At 41.8% G+C, this 18,387-nt stretch overlaps 1 protein-coding gene across 1 annotated transcript in view; it reads left to right on the forward strand.

The window, feature by feature from the left end:
- Window positions 1-18,387, forward strand: part of BRINP2 (BMP/retinoic acid inducible neural specific 2) — a 137,204-nt gene that overhangs the window by 91,066 nt on the left and 27,751 nt on the right. Inside the window, exons 3-4 of the mRNA XM_006160885.2 lie at window positions 15,907-16,097; window positions 17,195-17,403. Coding sequence (XP_006160947.1) covers window positions 15,907-16,097; window positions 17,195-17,403 — 400 coding nt within the window. The remainder of the gene's footprint in view (window positions 1-15,906; window positions 16,098-17,194; window positions 17,404-18,387) is intronic.

Consider the following 18,387-nt stretch of genomic DNA (forward strand, 5'->3'; position numbering starts at 1 on the left):
GGGGTGGGGGGGAGATGGCCCAGATGCAATCTCCTCTCCTCCATTCTCCTCCCAGGATCTTGGACACGCACGCACATGCACCCAGAGTTGAGTTTGAAACCACCGGGTCCAGGACTCAAACCATGATCAGCCACGTGAGAGTCCAGTGATGTAACCACTACACCATCTGCTGGCCCCATAAGCATTTCTTTTTATTTATTTATTCATTCATTTATTTTTATTAATTAATTTATTTTTTTTGAGAAGTTTTTCGCTATAGGGCGCATGCGCTCGCCAGACAGACAGAGACAGACAGAGAGACAGAAAGCAAGAAATCACCCCCCAGAGGGGATGGCCACGCCACAATCCCTTCTCCTCCATTCTCCTCTCGGGATCTTGGGCATGCATGCACACGCGCCCAGCGTGATTTTAAGCCACCGGGTCCGAGATGCAAACCGTGGTCGACTATGTGGGAGTCCAGTGACATAGCCATTACGCTAACTGCTGGCCCCCCCTTTTCTCACTTCTTTAATCCAACCTGCCGACAGTCCACTACTCTTCCCCCTGTACCCACAGGATAACCCCCCAGACCATTTTCTTGGTGTAAAATTCTCTTCTAAGTCTATCCGTTCACTATTTCAACAAATAGTTAATGAATAAGATACACTGGCTATGCCTTACCGTCCTTTCTACTGTTTGTTTATCCAGGCTCAATTAGGATCTCTAGACTTGCCCTGGCACAGAAGGCCCCTAGTGATACTCTGTGCTTTCCACATCACCTTTCCTCTTCCTGAAAAGCTATTTCCATATTCTGTCAGCTGAGCTCCTATTCACCTTATAAATCTTTTGAATGGGTTAATTAAAAAAAATGTTTTTGTTATTCGGTATATACATTCATCAGAAAGACAGAGAAAGAGATACAGAGAGTAAGACCCCCCCCACACACACACACCCAGGTAGGCGTCCATGCCACAATCCTTTCTCTTCCATTCTTGTTTCAGGGTTCTGAGCATGATGTGTTCCTCAAACTGCTGAGTCTAGGACTCAAACATAGTCAGCCTATATAGTCAACCATGTGGGAACCAGTTGCCTTAACCACTATGCCACAGGCTAGCCAAGGGTTATTTTATTTTACTAATTATGGTGTATACACGTGAGACTGAGAGGCAGAGACAGAGAGAGAGAGACATAGAGAGAGAGATGAACACACTCCACAGGCTTGAGGATTGCTTGAGGATCCCATTCCTCCACTGCTCTAGCCCATCGGATCTCGGACACTCACATGCCTGGTGTGTCTCAGGCTGTGTGGGACCTGGTTGCTCTTGAGCAGTGCATTACCACTGCACCACAGAGCCAGGCATCAAACCTGTTTCGATATCATCTCCCTGCGAAGTCATCTTTGACTCCTACGGAGAGTTAGTTACTCCCACCTCTGATGCCCCAACATTCTGTTCAAGTAAGAAACTTACTTGTTTCTTATTTCTCTCTCTTTTCTCTTCATTTGGTTCTGGACTTTTCCAGTTAAGAGCATGTCTTATTTTACCTTTCTATCTCCAGCTCCCAACACCATATCTACCACATATGAAGACATACTACGGGGATGAAGCTATTCAGGAACAGTAGGATATTCTGTAACGGAATTAGATAAAACAGAAAACAACTGGTTGAGAATCCATTCTGGGTTTAAATCGCAGTTCTGCTTCTGCTAGCTATGTGACCTTATGTAAGACCCTGTGTACCTGAGCCTCATTTTTTCCATTAGTAAAATGTATAGAATAATAGGATTACTTGGTGTTAGCTAAAAGATAGATTTGGTTTATTTCAAAGTAAATGTTTATCTTTTTTAAGGGGTCTCCCATGAGTAAATATGGAATATAGTAGAGTAGAAATCTGAAGAAGAGTATGGAAAAGAAAATAGAGATTAATCGAGAAAGAAAAAAGGAAAATACTCATTCTTCCGCACAGAACTCCATACATTAATCATATTTATCACTTAAGAGCTACATTCTGATCTCCCTAGTTATAACCTGAGTTAATCCATTCATTGATTTTATAGTTATAGATGGCTCAAATAAATCCTTAACAGTGACAGGTGCCTCTCCTAAAGAGCACAATTCACAAACCGAGATCCCACAGTATAAAAGTCGAGGCCTTTATTCCAACACCATTTCCCCTATAGACCAAGAAAACAAAAATAAGATATATCCCATATAGACATGATACTGAACTGAGAATGGCAGTGTGGCTATTTGACCACGTGGACAATAAAAACAGGTAACTGACAGGAGTCCTTATGCAGATATATTGTAAAATCAAGAGTCAAGATTATTTTGGCAATCTAGAATATTGGATTGACAAATTATGAGAGTGTAGTTAAAGTTGGCCAAGTACTGAAACAAACAGTCCCCAAATCTTAGTGACTTAAATGAAGGGTTTTTTGTTTGCTTGTTTGTTTGTTTTTTCTGTTTTTGTTTTGCTTTTGCTTATGTCAAACTACAATACAATTTATAAGAAGAATACAAGGAGATTGCTTCATGAAACCATACAGGACCAAGATTCCGTCTTCCTATAACTCTGCCATCCCTTAGGTTCTGACTCCTCTTCTAACTCCTGTTAGGCAAGGAAAGAGAGAGCACATGAAGGATTTCGTGGGAGGGTTTATGGGTGAGGCCTGAGTTCATATTCTCCTGGCCAGAACTCAGTCACCTGGATATATTTAAATGCAGAGGAAGCTGGGGGCGGGGGGGTGCAGTTGTCCATCTGTGCACTCAGGAGGAAAATAGAAATAGCCTAAAGAACAAATTTATAGTTTCTGCCACAAGGCATGGAAAAGCAAGAAGAGGGTGAAACACAAAGCCCTAAATTTAAGTTAAAAATGCCCACTTTACAATAGAGGATATAGGAGGCCTGACTTGACTGTGATTCATGTGAAAAAAAAAAAAAAATCCTGGCTTAGCCTGGGTCACAAATCAGAGCATGCTGGATTAGAGTGTCACGAGCCATGTGACTGACCGCAGGTTCAGATCCCAGTTTGATCTGAAATGAGCCAAGGTCATCTGGTAATATGGTGGTTAAAGCAGCTGAATCCCCATGGCTGACTGCATGGTTCGTGTCTTGGACCCAGCAACTTGAAAAACACATCCGGCATGTGTGCATGCATGTCCAAAATCCTGAAAGGAGGAACAAATAGAGAAGGAGCTGTGGTACCATTCTTCAAAGGCAAATTCTTTCTCTCTCTCTCTCTCTCTCTCTCTGTGCCCTTTGGCAAAATAATAATAATAAAAAAACATGAAATGAGCTAGGTATGCACACATGTGCCAAAATCCTGACAAACTGGAGAAAGGGGATTGCCAGGCCAAATCCTATTGAATCTCTCTCTCTCTCTCATGTACATGAGAGAGGCATCAGAGAACTCAGAGAACAAAGACATTAGCAGCATTTGTCTCTGTTGTGAGTAGAGTAAATAAACTTAAAAATAATTTGGGGCACCAGAGGGGGAAATGAAAGGACATATTAGCTCCACCCCCAAATATCTCAGACTTTTTTTTATGAAAAGGGCACCTTCAAAGTTGCACAGATGCTGGGAACCAGCAGTTAGCATAATGGCTATGTCGCTGGACTCCCACGTAGTCAACTGCGGTTCAAGTCCCGGACCCGGTGGCTTAAATCTCATGCCGGGCACGTGTGCGTGCATGCCCAAGATCCCGAGAGGAGAATGGAGGAGAAGGGATTGCGGCATGGCCATACCTCCTGGGGGGTGATTTCTCGCTTTCTGTCTCTATGTCTCTCTCTGTCTGTCTGGCGAGCGCACGCGCCCTATAGCGAAAATCTCCCCCCCCCAAAAAAAAAACATTTTGCACAGATGCTTTAGGCATTTTCTTTCTTTTTCTTTTTTCTAGGAATCAATTCTTATCTTGAACTCTGCAAGACATAAGGCAAAGTCTGGGGCAACCTTGAGTACCTTTGGCAGGGCAGGGAGAAAGGCCTGCAGGGTCAAACCTGGGCTGATTGGCTGGGTGGGAGACATGCCCTCATAGGGAATTTCTTGGGATTGGAGGAAGATTTCTACCTAAAAAGAGGGAAGAAGGGATGGGGGGCTGCTGCTTGATCTTACTATTGATGGCTGACTCACCCAAAAGTTATAAAAGATCACATGGCTGCTATCTCAGGACCTCTTTAATCACCCCACCCTAAATCCTTTGTCTTTAAAAGTCCCTAGCTTGGGACCAGCAGTTAGCATTATGGCTATGTCGCTGGATTCCCACATAGTTGACCACAGTTCGAGTCCCGGACCTGGTGGCTTAAACTCACGCCGGGCACGTGTGCGTGCGTGCATGCCCAAGATCCCAAGAGGAGAATAGAAGAGAAGTGATTGCACCATGATCATCCTCTCTAAGGGGTGATTTCTCACTTTCCCTCTTTCTGTCTCTTTCCAGCAAGCACACACCCTATGGGGAAAATAAACACTCACTATATCAAATACAATGGTTTTATTTTTTCCATGTGATAGGAGAACTTTGTTGTGCCAGCTTTTGGCAGTTATTTCAGCAATGTCTAAGAACCTTTCGCATACATCCTGAGTGACCCAGAGTCTGTAATCAGGGTATCCAAGGGACACAGTTGGTTGAAAATGAGAGACTAATGGGGGTTATACAGCTAACATACTATCCAATAAACAAAGCTAAGAGCATGTTGCTAGCAAGTCCAATGTTATACCTCAGAGGAATTCATCATCTTTCTGCATGTGTCTTTTCTGGGACAGTATACTGCCCCATTGCAAAAAAAACCTCTCAAAAAAAAAAAAAAAAGGTCCCTAGCTCATGCCCTTTAGGCCCTATATAACTTACATCTGGTTCCTTTCCTCCCTATTGGAAAGTGAACAAACCTTTTTCTATACACTTAAAAAATAATAGTATCTGGGGCTGGAAAGAAATCTTTGTGATACTGGTTGATCATGGATTACTATTAGCCAAGAATTATTTTTTTTTCACTTTCAAAAACGGAATGTAATATCCCAATGCATTAATAAGGAAAAATGTGGAGAGTTGAAAGAGCATCAACTGTGTTCCCCTCTTACTTAGCTATGTGTTCTTGACTGTGGTCTGGGCCTCAGCTAGCTCAGCTATGAAATAGGACTAAGCTTGTAGTGTGTATCATCTAACTATTGCCACAATTATGCATACAAAAATAAAACCAAACTCAGTAATTTAAAATAATAAGTTATTTTTACTTATGCATTTGTAGGTTGGCTAAGTTAGCTTTGCTTTAGGCTGCAGGTCTGCAAAGAGGCCATTAAGTCTCTTTTCTAATGATATTAATTCTGGAGGCCCAGGCTGAAAGGGCAACTATAGTACCTGGGGGAAGCAATTCTCAGAGCAATAGTAGAGATGCAGAAGAGAAAGTAGATGCAGGGGAGAGAATAGATGCAGGAGGGAAAGTAGATGCAATACCTCTTCAGATTTTGGCCTAGAACTGCCACACTGTCACTTCTACCTTCATTCCTTTCTCTAGTGCAAAGCCCAGAAGTCAAGCCAAATATCAATGGGGGAGGAAAATAAACTCCATCCATATAAAGGAGTGATACTGCTAAGTCACAAGCCATAGGACATTGTATTACAGATAAGAGTGATGATTGAGTCTACCACCTTGACATTTATAAAACTATGATGTTGACTTAAAAATATACAAAGTATCCAATCTCATTCCTGGCATCATAGGGTCTTAGTAAATAGAACTTATGATGATGGTCATAATGATGATGATGGTGTATTCAGATTTTTATCCTACTGTGCTGAGTGGCTCAGAACTCATCTACTGGGTTGTGTTCAATTTTTCCACCATCTTTGAAAAGAAATGCATTGACAAGCTAGGTTGCAAGTAGGAAAGGTTAAGCATGAGGGCCTAGGAATATGGGAACTCTTGAAGGAACTAAGAATATTTAGTCCAAAGAAGAATGATGTATATAAAAAGAAAATGCACCAAAACACCAGATAGATACCATGTTCCAAAATGAACAAACTTGGAGATTAATGGAGAGAACTGTAGTATGTAGAAATTCTCTTGGAGTACCATGACAACATTTGATGGGGAGAGCGTGTCATGGATAGTCATCTTGCTCAGCAAAGACAGTTGCAGTGGGAGGGGAAAAGTGGCGAGGACGGCCATATTCTTCACAGTTGAAGAGATGCATTTGTGGGGAACAGGTTGAGGGGTCAGGGCAAGAAAACACAAGTCTTAGCTTCCTCTACAGTTCCTTTTGGTCTCGTAGAACCACTGGTCCTTCATTCCATGTGCCTGTTATATTTCATGCTATTTCTACAAACACTACTGTTGGTGACTTCTTCAAGTCTCTGAGCCCCCCGAGGGCAATATGAGACCTTTGAAACAGTCATCTCCTCTTTCAGACTTGACTTTTCCCTCCCCATTTCTCCCAATCAGCCTTAATTAAACTGTTTGAAAGCTTCTCTTGATTTTAATTAGAGCAAAATTATAAAGATTAGAATGAAATCGGCCAATCATTGTTTACAGGCCATTGTTTGAGAACACAGCAGGCTGCTAAATTACATCCATGCCAGGCCTCTTGAGTTGTCCCAGACATGGGAGGTACAGGGGAACCTGGACATCAGGGGAGGGGTGGCTGCATTTCTATGCTTATGCCACCAAGAGCTGTAGGGCCTTAAGTGTTTAACCAAGTGACCCCTGAAGCCTTCTTGCCTGGGCATTTCTCCTAGCCCGAGTGATAAACAAGGGAAAAGAATTACCTGGGGACATGACAAAGGTGCACAGCAGTCCCTGAGCTTGATTACAGGTCACAGATAAAAGCAGAAATCACCTGTAGTGTGGTCTGAGTTCTAGTCAAACTCTACCACTAGTCAACTGAGATTTAAGGAAGTCACTTCTCTTAGGTTCTTTATCTATTAATTAGTTAACCTCTAAAAGGCTAATTAATATTTCCTCTTCCTCTCTCCCAAGATTTCTAAAGGCAAAACAGTTGAGCATTTGTGAAAATTGTGTGCAAGTTAAAAAAAATAACATAAAGAAAAACACTACACCAATATAAGAGATTATGGTTTGTATTGTCATTTCTCTTTATAGCTCAGATTAATCATGTCTTATTCATTATAGCAGTAAAGGCTCTAATCGCAAGTACATTACAGTAATCTGTTGTTGAGATAGAAATCTCTTGATGATGTGATGTGTCTAGAAATACTGCTTTTTGTACAGGAGCCAAAGCATGATATATCCCTAAGCTCTGAAAATGTCCGGCTAGAGAACATGAATCCATTTTAGCTGAGTCGCTGAGGCAAATAACTGGCATCCCTCAGTGTACAGGCTGGCTTTGGCTACTCCTGCTTAGATGAGTTTTTCAAGACAGAACACATGAGCCTGATGAAAAAAAAATGGCAATATCTTTACCTGATGGATTGAATTCTGTGATGGCAGCAGTAGTCCTAGATCTGAGCTACATTAGAAGGATGAAGACAGAGAAGACCTCTTTGTGTCCAGAACCTTTAGGGAATCAGCAAGGCAACACTCAGCAGTGCTTATTGAGCCTCTGGTGTCAAACAGGCAAGGCTCCAGCTAGGTACGCTCAGACAACTCTCCAAGAGAAAGATGGAATTCAGGGAACAAGGGCATTTGCATTTATCCAGAACAGGTTGGTAGGTGAGAAATTTCACCATAGGTCATTGTTTTAGACATCTCAGGAAAAATGACAAAAAAAAAAAATTCATGTCCTTGGCTTAGGGCCAATCCATCTTTTTGCTCCAAAGTTCCTAAATATTCTATTCAACCACCTATCCTGTGTCTTCCTTCATTTTTCAAGGAAAATTAAACTTTTTTTTTTTGCAGAGGTTTTTGCTATATGGCACGTGAGCTCACCAGAAAGACAGAGAGAGATGGAGAGACAGAAAGCAAGAAATAACCCCCCCATAAGAGATGGCCACGCTGCAGTCCCTTCTCCTCTCAGGATCTTGGGCACACATGCACATGTTCCCAGTGTGAGTTTAAGCCACTGGGTCCGGGAATCTAACCGTGGTCAACTACATGGGAGTCCAGTGACATAGCCATTACACCGACTGCTGGTCCCCATATTTTTTTTCTTACAGGTATGATCCATACCAAAACAGCTGTTGGGGAATAATAATTACTTTCAGCACTGCAATCCCTTTGAGCACTAAAGTTGGAGGGGATACCCCCCCAAAAAAGAAAAAAATATTGGAAATAGATCAGGAGAGTGATGGAATAGAGAAGGGCAATACTCCCTAACACAGCAGCCCACTCGTGTTGTTTACGAAGTAGTGCTTGCAGCTGAGCATCTTGGGCCCAGGGCTGCCTGAAGACTTCACCCAGCCTCTCAAGGAATCTCAGAGCCTATTCTGAGAAATGCCGCCTGAGTGAGCAGGTGATGATTGGTTGGCTCTGCTGGAAACAGCATTCATTTCCTCCCCAGTAAACCCAGCTTGGAGTCAAACTCAGGAGGAACAAATGGCTCCTAGCATGCAGGGACACACTGACACTGGGCAGGATGTTGTGAGCCGGCAGGGTACCACGGTGGAGGGGTGGGTAGAGCTATGTGCTCAGGATGTAGGGAATATGACTTTTAAATGACAAGCATATTGGTGGCTTTGGAAATGGGCCTGAACATACTTCCCTCACAGACGTGGAAAAATAAAAGCTCTATTAGAAAAATGGAATAGGATAATCTGGCTGTTAGTATAAGGTCCCAGCACAACCACCCACAATGTAGGCTGCGGTATTTAGTACAACTCGATTTAGCCTCATTGAGGTATAGTGCGTGTGTGTGTGTACATATACACATATAAATATTAATACACTCTCCCTTCAGGCTTCACAGGGAGGGAAGCTTCATAGGTAATGAGACTTCATGGGGCCTGGATCAATGTTCTCAGTTTACAAACCCCAAAAGTGGTGCCTTGGCGCGCAGCTGCTGGAAGCAGCACCTGGAATGGAAGACCCCAGCTGTGCTATTTCTGAGTCGTTCATCTTCGGGAGCCGTGAGACCTTGCAGGGCGATTCTTGCTGGCAGACTTCTCGTTGACCTTGTGTAACACACAGGAGCACAGAGCTGCAGGGTGGCTGGTGACAGAAGAATCAGCTAGGACGTGGAGGCACCACTTTTCATTTACATTTTCTGAATTAGAAACACCTTGTAACCATTTAGTATTCTCACTGGAGACCTTTTTACTTCAAATCCAGAGCTGGTCCAGTTCCCAAGCCTCACTGGAGCTCCTGTAGCCTGCGGTTTGATGTGGCTATGGTTCAGCTCTCTGTTGCAGGGGCCCTTTTGGATTCTGGGGAAATCCCTGAACTCATATAAAACCAGAAGCATCGTTTATTGGCCATCTGGACCGTTAATGTAAGCAGTCTGGGACAGAGATAACTACAATCACTCCAGGATACGAATCTCTGTCTGTATCTTTTTTTAATTTGGTAGAGGGCACATGTGCTTGCCAGAGAGAGAGACAGAGGGGGAGAGAGATGAAGCCCCTCCAACAGGACATGGTCAGCTGCAATCCATTCTCCTCATTTCTCCATCCTGTTGGGATTTGGGTCATGCATGCACACACCGTGTGTTTTTCAAACTGCTTGAGCTGGGATTTGAACTACACAGATCTGGCTTCCTTAACTAATAGGCCCTAGAGCCGGCCCAGAGCTATATCTTCATATCTAAAATATTCTGAATGGTGGTGTGTATGGCTAATAGAATACGCTAGATTTTACCTTTCTTAGATTTTGTTTTTGTTGTTTTTAATGATGTGTGAATGTTAACCCTTTGACAGAAATATCTAGTGTTCACTCTAGGCTAATCTTAAACATGCTAGAGGGAGATGAGAAATGAAGGAAACTTCTGGTAATTATAGCAGTTTACCAAGGCACCTTTTTTGTGCTTTTACAGGCAAAGCCCACATTGAAGAGCTCTGATCACCCTGTGACTCAACCTATGAGCCCTTCATGTGGCCTCCGTTTTCTCCAGCACTTTCCAGAAGGGCTGCAGTAAGGTTTTACATGGCTGCTTTCTTAGACATTTCTTAGGCATTGTGTAACAAACACAGTGGGAGAAGATTTTAGGAGAAACGGCTAAATTGAAATGGAGATTTACTTGATGTCTTAATTGAAACAAAGATGATGGCTTAATTGAAGCAGTGTGTGCTAATATAATTGATATATAGAAAACATCCTTTTCCTAGGAAAAAAAAAGGCCTTGATTATTTTATTACTGGAAAAAAAACTCTGCTAAATGAAAAACTGGAAACGAACATTTATTCTTTGACTAGCTCAGGCCCCTTCCAGTATTGCCTTCTGAGGTTTTCAGTTGCTGAAAAGAATCAGGTTAAGGGGTCAGCAGGTGGTGCGGTGACAGGGAAGCTGGACTCCAATGTGGCTGACCATGTTCTAGTTCAAATCCCGGACCTGGCAGCTTGCTTTCTCATTTTATGTCTCTCTCTCCCTGGTGAGTGTACGTGCCCATAGCAAATTGAAAAATAATAAAATAAATTATTAGGGAAAAAAATAATCAGGTTAATAAGTTCTGTTTAGCTCATTTTTACCATTTTCTGGCTCAAACTCCATTCATGATTTTCCCCATTATTTTAATTCAATGAAGGGCCCTAAAGGGCAGGGAAGAGGCTTTGCATCATAGAAGAGAAAACACTAGAAGCCTTCAGAACTTGAACGTTCCCGTAGCTGCTATGACTGAGGACTAACACCTACCTCTCAGTTAACATCCAATATGTAGAAGCAGGGTTTTTAAAAATGTATATGTATATGTATATGCATGTGTGTGTGTGTGTGTGTGTGTATACACAGAGAGAGAGAGAAACTATACTTCTAGGCATTCTTTCTCCAGTCAAAATATCTGATGAAATTCTCCAATACAGTCCCTGTTTTTATGCATTTTTTCTCCAATGAATCTCTCTGTCTTCCTCTCTCTTTATCTCTCTGTTCCTCACACACACACACACGTGTGCACACACTTCAACTCACAATATCGCACTTGTCCTATTGAGTCTCAGAGGTGGAGGTTGTACAGCACAGTGGTAGACAGTGTGGCCTGCAGCCAACCCTCCTGTTTAAATCCTAACCCTGCCACCTACTGGTTGTTACCTACTGGGCAGAGTAACTTATTTGTGTCTCAGCTTCGTCATCTGTAAGATGAGGATAATTACAATTTCTCCCTAATAGGGATGTTCGGAATATTATGTTAGCTAGTCTTTGCAAGATGCTCATTAAATGTTAGCTATTATTTTTTATTATTTGTTCATAAACAATTTCAAGACAGTATCATTTTTTTCTAGGTCATTTATTATTCTATGTTATGATTTTCCGAGCAACCATGGGGCATGGATTCAGGCCTTTATTTCTGAGTCCTCCCAGGGTATTCTGTGTATGGTCTTGATTTTTTCTGGGTTTCAATTTACCTTCCTGCAAATGGGCCTTAACCCAGAAATGTTTGCTGTGGTATACATGCTACACTGTGCTTTGGAGGTAAAGTAAACTCATGTTTTGTATAAATAATTAAAGGAATGGAATGTTCAAGGTAATGAAGAGGTTTTTGTTAAAAAATAGTAAACATTTGAAAAGAAGTACGGGGACTAGCAGATGGCATAACTGGACTTCCACATAGTTGATCACGGTTCAAGTCCCGAACCTGATGGCTTAAAACTCATGCTGACAGGACCAGCAGTTAGTGTAATGGCTATGTCACTGGACTTGCACGTAGTCGACCACGGTTTGCATCCCGGACCTGGTGGCTTAAACTCATGCCGGGCGTGTGTGCGTGTGTGCCCAAGATCCCGAGAGGAGAACAGAGGAGAAGGGATTGTAGCGTGGCTATCCCCCCGGGGCGTGATTTCTTGCTTTCTGGCTCTATGTCTCTCTCTGTCTGGCCACGGCACCTATAACAAAAACCCCCCAAAAAAAAAAAAAAAAAAAACTCATGATGGGCACATGTGTGTGCGTGCCCAAAATCCTGAGAAGAAAACGGAGGAGAAGGGATTGTGGCCATCCCCCCAGGGGGTGATTTCTCATTTCCTGTCTCTCTGTCTCTCCAGTGAGCACACACACCCTATAGCAAAAAAAACCTCTCTTAAAAAATAAATACATAAAAATAAAATAAAAAGAAATAGGATCCAACAAAATACACATAACTTCATCTGCACAAAGGCCATAGTCACACAGTCTCTGCTACTAACTGTGTGACTTCATGAAAGTTACTTTCTGAACCTTTGTGGGTCTCAGTTGTTGCTACTGTCACCATCATCAAAGTTGTCATTAGCACTGATGAGAGTCAAGGTGTTAGCATTTTGTTCTGGGACTGGTTACATTGCTTCAGTCAAAGCATTCACCCTGTTTCATGGTCTTCTCATACCACGAGAGGGTGGAAATGAACCTTCTCAGCCAGCGTGCATGCTGGCACCTGGGTATGCTGCAAATGGTCATGGGATGTCCGTATGTTGACCTCCTCAGTTCTTGGGACAATTGTACAAGATCTGGGATAGTAGGACTCCCTACGCTCATCTCCTGTGGACTGAGCAGCCTCATCCATTGACTCTAATGCTTCATGTGCAGAGAATTTTTAATATAAATGATAATGTGAAAAAGATGGACAAATACTGCTGAAGTATTTCCTCCAGTTCCAACAGCCCAGTTTTTCCTCCTGGTAGTTGTGTAACATCAGGCAAATTCATTAGCTTTCTGAGCTTCGATTTTCTCATTTAAGTGAGATGTAATCAATGCTATGTATTGGTTTCAATGAAATATATAATTATCTCAGTCTGATGTGAGACACGGGAAGATAAAGACCAAGTAAAAGTGCCAAACTCCAAGATTGTTGCTTCTTTTGGTAATCTTCAACACTGAGTGTGACAGTCATTGTTGCAGAATCTGTAGAGTGGCTATGTTGATTGTTAATGTTTGGGTGGAAGCAGAACTCTGATCAAGAGTTTTTTGACTACCAATGCTTATTTTTTAAATTAAGTGAAAGTAGGGCCTACCATCTTAGTAACATGGCTTATCCTTTCAGTGAGGGGCTTTGACTATTGTTAAGATATCATGGAAAATGGAAGGATGACTTTTCCTCCCTCTAGCTATCTAAAAAAATAACAGGATAGAAATGATTGGTTAATGAGGTCTAAGCATAGCCTATCCTAAAGCAGGGAAGCTGGGTTTGATGACCCTGAGGAGTTTTGTTTGTTTGGTAATCTGATTTTATAATTATCAACTAGCCAATCAGAGAATATTAGTACTCATCCAGCCAATTAGAAATGAGATTGAAGGGCTGTTTTCTGCCTCATAGTAGGATTTGGGATAGAAAATTTTGATAAATACCCTGCAATTTAATTAAAGTTTAGCATTTTATGCACAAAGGCAATGACTGATAATATATTATTATGAACCTGTATAAATAAAGCTGTGATGTGAGAATTTGTAAAGGCTTTCCTGGAACCACACATTATTGTCTGCCTGTTTTCCTTTCTCTAGTAATCTTTGGCCAGTGCTCTTACTCTCGATCTTAGTCTCCAGAGTTAGATGGGGGTATTTTCTAGCCTCAAATTGAGCATAAATTTTTATTTATTTATTTTTAATTTACTTGTTTTTCTGAAGCCCCATCATTTGCACTCCATGGATTTTAGGGGAAGATCAGACCACAGTTTCACACTATCACACTGAGTAGGATTGGGTTGGGTAAAGAGGTTGTACAGAATTTATCTTTCATTGCCTTCGAAGACAATGGAGCTGGTCTTTACTAGCATAATTTGGGAGGTAATGAGAAATTTCTTTCTTATTGGATATGATCCTTTAAATGTCATTTCACGTCTTAGAAATATATCTCCCTTAACATGCAAACATTTCAGTCAAACGCAAAGTACAAAAATTAAAATCCTGGATAGGACTAAGAAATGACTTTGCTATCTTTTAGAATAGTGCATCTCAAGATTTGAGTCCTCTTCACCCCTTTCAGAGTATCCAGGTTGACATTTGCACCAAGGTGCAAAAGCAATGGTGAAGAAAACTGCGAGAAGCTTAATTTGAATAAAGACAATCACTTCAAATGATACTAGTAGTTGTATGTTCTTCATTATTACACACTTTCACCTAAACACACATACATATACTACATGCACACTTTATTTAAGAATGTCCTAAGCAGTAAAATGTATTAATTTTACTGAATCTTAACCCTGGAGTACATGTCTTTTTTAATATTCCATATGATGAAATGGGTATACATAAAGTGTGATGAATTCAGTAAACATAATGTATGTCTGAAGCTGCTAAAGTACTATGGTTGTTTCAAGGGAAAATACTTTTGTGGTTGAGACCTGAACCAGCTGCTTTTTTTTTTTTCATGGAGCCTCATTTTTCTTGAAAGCACACCAACTGTAGTTATTCAGGCTTGAGTGTATGGCATGTATTTTCTCAAAAAGATGAATGATGTAAGCTAGCCTATTCAAGGGAAGAAAAGGACAGTATTTGTTATCAATGATAAAATTTAAGCTTTCAAATTAAAATTAGAATTTTGAAAAACTTGGATTTGCCATCAACTTAACAGCTGACTAATATTTAAAGACTTTTCTGGTGAGATTGGTAGTAATATCAGCTAACACTTAATATCCTATAAGGAAAAGTGTGACGTGTGGAATTTCTGCGTAACTCAGTGATCCATCATTTTCCAGATGATCAATACATGATTTTACAAAATTACGCAGGATAAAAAAAATTCATTCAAAGTATAGCATAGAACACAGGATTTTCCTGTAACAAAGTATGAAAAGTTCATTTATATGCTTTCAAATTCCATAAAGCTAACTTTTAAGATATTCACATTTGTTAAGTATGTGATCAAATATGAATAGCCACAATTTCAGCAACAGATCGAATGCAGAAGCAAATTTAGGAAAGCAACTCTTCTGCTAAGCCAGTTATGTAAGAGATTTGCAAAAGGGCAAAACAACACCATGCTTCCAGCTAAATTGGTTTTGTTTCAGAACTTATAGTTATTATCATAAAAATATGTCATTTATATCATATGTAATAGGTTTATTATTATTATCTTTAAATGAAAAAATAAATATTAGGTCATCGGGAAAGCCACAATATATTTTTCTGTGCAAAAATGTGTCATATCTTTCCTAACAACCAAATAAATCCATTTAATTATCTCAGTTTTTGTTTCTTTTTAAAAAGATTTATTTTATTTAACTCCACTTATTATTATTATTATTATTTTAACTTGACCAGAAAGAGAGAGAAAGGAAAAGTGAAAAAGCAAGCTGCCAGGTTCAGGACATGAACTGTAGTCAGCCCTGTGGGAGTCCAGCACCTTAACCACCATGCCACCTGCCAGCCCCTCAGTTTTAATTTCTAAATCAGTAGATATCAATAGATATGTACTAGTCACATAAGTCACATAAACAAATAAGGGAATTCAATCATTTTTAAAAGTGTAAAGGGAATCTGGCCAAAATTTGAAAAGTGTTGTTCTAGATCCCCTTCCTGACCTTAAAGATGTGTAACCGAGGCCATGATAGATGATTTGTCTCAACCACTGTGTGACAGTTATGACTAGATCACATCTTTGTAGATCACTGTGCCAATGTTTGGTTTTCTCCTGCTCAGCACTGCTAACCATGACTATCTTCATGTGAATAAGTTGGTCAGCTGTTTTCCAATGAGAAAGTTGAATGGGAGAGGCTCTGATGGAGGTCAGGTGCAATAGGGCTTTTGCAAAGTCTGGGAATGACAGGCCAAGTGAGAAGTCTGGTGGCCTCTTCCCAGATCAGGGGCCTCTGTCTTGGGAGATGTGAGCTGAAGAGATGAAGGGGTGCACCAGCTTCAGATTGTATGCCTCTTGTTCTTAAATACAATGAGCTTTTTTTTCTTATCCCTTGGCTTTTCCTTTAGAGAATTTGCTCGTTGGAAAGTGAACAACTTGGCTCTAGAAAGGAAGGACTTCTTCAGTTTGCCATTGCCTCTCGCCCCAGAGTTTATCCGGAACATCCGCCTCCTCGGAAGGAGACCCAACCTGCAACAGGTTACTGAAAACCTGATCAAAAAGTACGGCACTCATTTCTTACTTTCTGCCACCCTTGGAGGTAAGGAATATCACAATCCCAAGCTAATTGGTTGCCAGATCATTTAAAGTTACTTTAAGAGCCATTGGATATAGTCCAAAGGTCTTCCGAAGACTTTTGTTCTTCTTGGCCTATTATTGCCAGAGAACTGTCTCCTTTCTGGCACATCTGAGAACAGTGTAGACTTTTGATGTCTAAATTCACTTCAGGACATTTCTACTAGTTTATAATCTCCTGAGGAGAGGGTGTGGGGTAAGGAATTTGGGGGTCTGACAGACTCCCACCGTGCATATACCAGCAGGGGGCGCTCTCAGTTTTCTTTTGACTGAGCCATCTAACCCCAAGGCTTCTCCACTTTCTAATATTTACTGTGGCTGCAATTGTCAGATCCATAGGCAAAGTGGATGTCCATGAAGTTCCTGACCCCTGCTTCCTCTCTGCGAAGATTTCTAACTGGCTAAACCAGTTTGCACAGTTCTGGGCTGATGAATCATCCCCTGCTGAGGGTGAGGGTGAGGTGGGGAATGGTACAACCTGCTAGGTCACAGAGCAGAACCAAAAGCTCTGAAGAGGCAGAGTTCTCTCTGCCCTGGGAAGAAGAAAGGTCTTATTATAACACTTAGCTCACTGTCCAGTAGACAAAAAGAAGCTCTCCAAGGGCTCAGGCCAGCTGCCGGCATGTGGTAGCCTTGAGTGTTTGATGAGGAGGAGGGAGTAGAGAGCTTCAAGGCTTTTGCCCTTTCTGAGGGAGCAGAAATAGCCATAGTGACTTCTCATAAACAACTTGAGAGAAAGGATCGTATCGCCCCAGTGGAGGTAGATTGCTTGAGACGGAGATCAATAGAGGATGTTAAATGGATAAACTGGGGGATGAGGGTAAGCTTTGGAAGACTTAAAGAACTAAGAGAAAGGAGGAGGGCCTCTCAGCTGTGCAGGCTGTTACCCTGTGGCACCGTCTGATGAGAGTGTTCTAGGATCTTCAGTGAGGGAGCAGACTCCACAGCAGGGCCGGCACGCCCTCCCAGCTCCGGCAACCCCAGCAAAGGGATTCATGTTCTTATCTGTAGCGGATTCAGGTGTAGAAGGCCTTACCGATGAATCCATGTTGTTTGCTATAGGAGAGGAGTCTCTGACCATTTTTGTGGACAAGCGGAAACTGAGCAGAAAGACAGAGACAACGGGAGGTGCCCCTGTCATTGGGGGCAGTGGGAACAGCTCTGCTGTGTCCCTGGAGACCCTACACCAGCTGGCAGCCTCCTACTTCATCGACAGAGAGAGCACGCTGCGACGGCTGCACCATATCCAGATTGCCACAGGGGCTATCAAGGTAAAGGCCCGAGAGGCACTGGAGTGAGGGCAGGGAGGCAGATGAAGGGAGATCAAAGGGGGGCTCTGGAGCATTACCCAGCTCCAGGTCAGCCAGGCCTAACTTAACCAGGAGGAAAAGAAGCTTTCCAACGGAGTCACAGTCAGTCCTCACACACGATCTGGATACTCATTCTTCATCAAATACTCGAGGAGCATCTGTGCAGAGGCAGGGACCAGCCAGGCACTGCCATGAGAGCAGATAAGGCTGCTGCTCTCACAGAGGTTATGTTTGAGCTGGGGAGGAAGATAATAAGCAAGAAACAACATAGTTTCCGGTAATGATATCAAGAAAGAGTCATAAGGTACACATTTCCTAGAAAGAGGGAGGGAGGAGTAATATAGGCTGCATTGGTTGGAGAAGGCCCTTTGGGGTTTAGACTTTGAGGCTGAGACATGGATGATAAGCTAGCTTGTATGTAATTCAGGGAAGAGTGTTTGAGCAGAGGAAACAGGAAGTGCTAAGGCCCTGAGACAGAAACCTGCTTGGTGCCTTGTTGGAACACAGAGGAGACTATTTTTGACTACAGGGAAATGAATAAGGAAGACAGTAGAAGAGGTGAAGTTCAGAAGTAGGTTGGAGCCAGCTCATGTGGTCATGATAAGGAATTTAAATACAAGTCAAAGTGCAATGGAAACCACTGAGGGATTTTAGCAGAGCAGGGCATGACCTCATGTTACGAAAAAAACATAGCGATTGCGACTTCAGTAAGTATACCCTCCCTCCCAACCTCTCTACTCATATCTAGGAGATTTTTAGCGAAATCTCACATAGTTTTAGAGAGAACTAGTGAAAATACTTGTGAATACTGTTTTTTTTTCTTTTAAGAAGTATTTATTTATTTTATTTATTATTATTTTTAAAATTCACTATATGGCACATGCGCTCACCAGAAAGAGAGAGAGGGAAAGTGAGAAAGCAAGTTGCCAGGTCCAGGACTCTAAC

Source organism: Tupaia chinensis, unplaced genomic scaffold, assembly GCF_000334495.1.
Source record: "Tupaia chinensis unplaced genomic scaffold, TupChi_1.0 Scaffold000710_1, whole genome shotgun sequence".
Taxonomy (NCBI): Eukaryota; Metazoa; Chordata; class Mammalia; order Scandentia; family Tupaiidae; genus Tupaia; species Tupaia belangeri.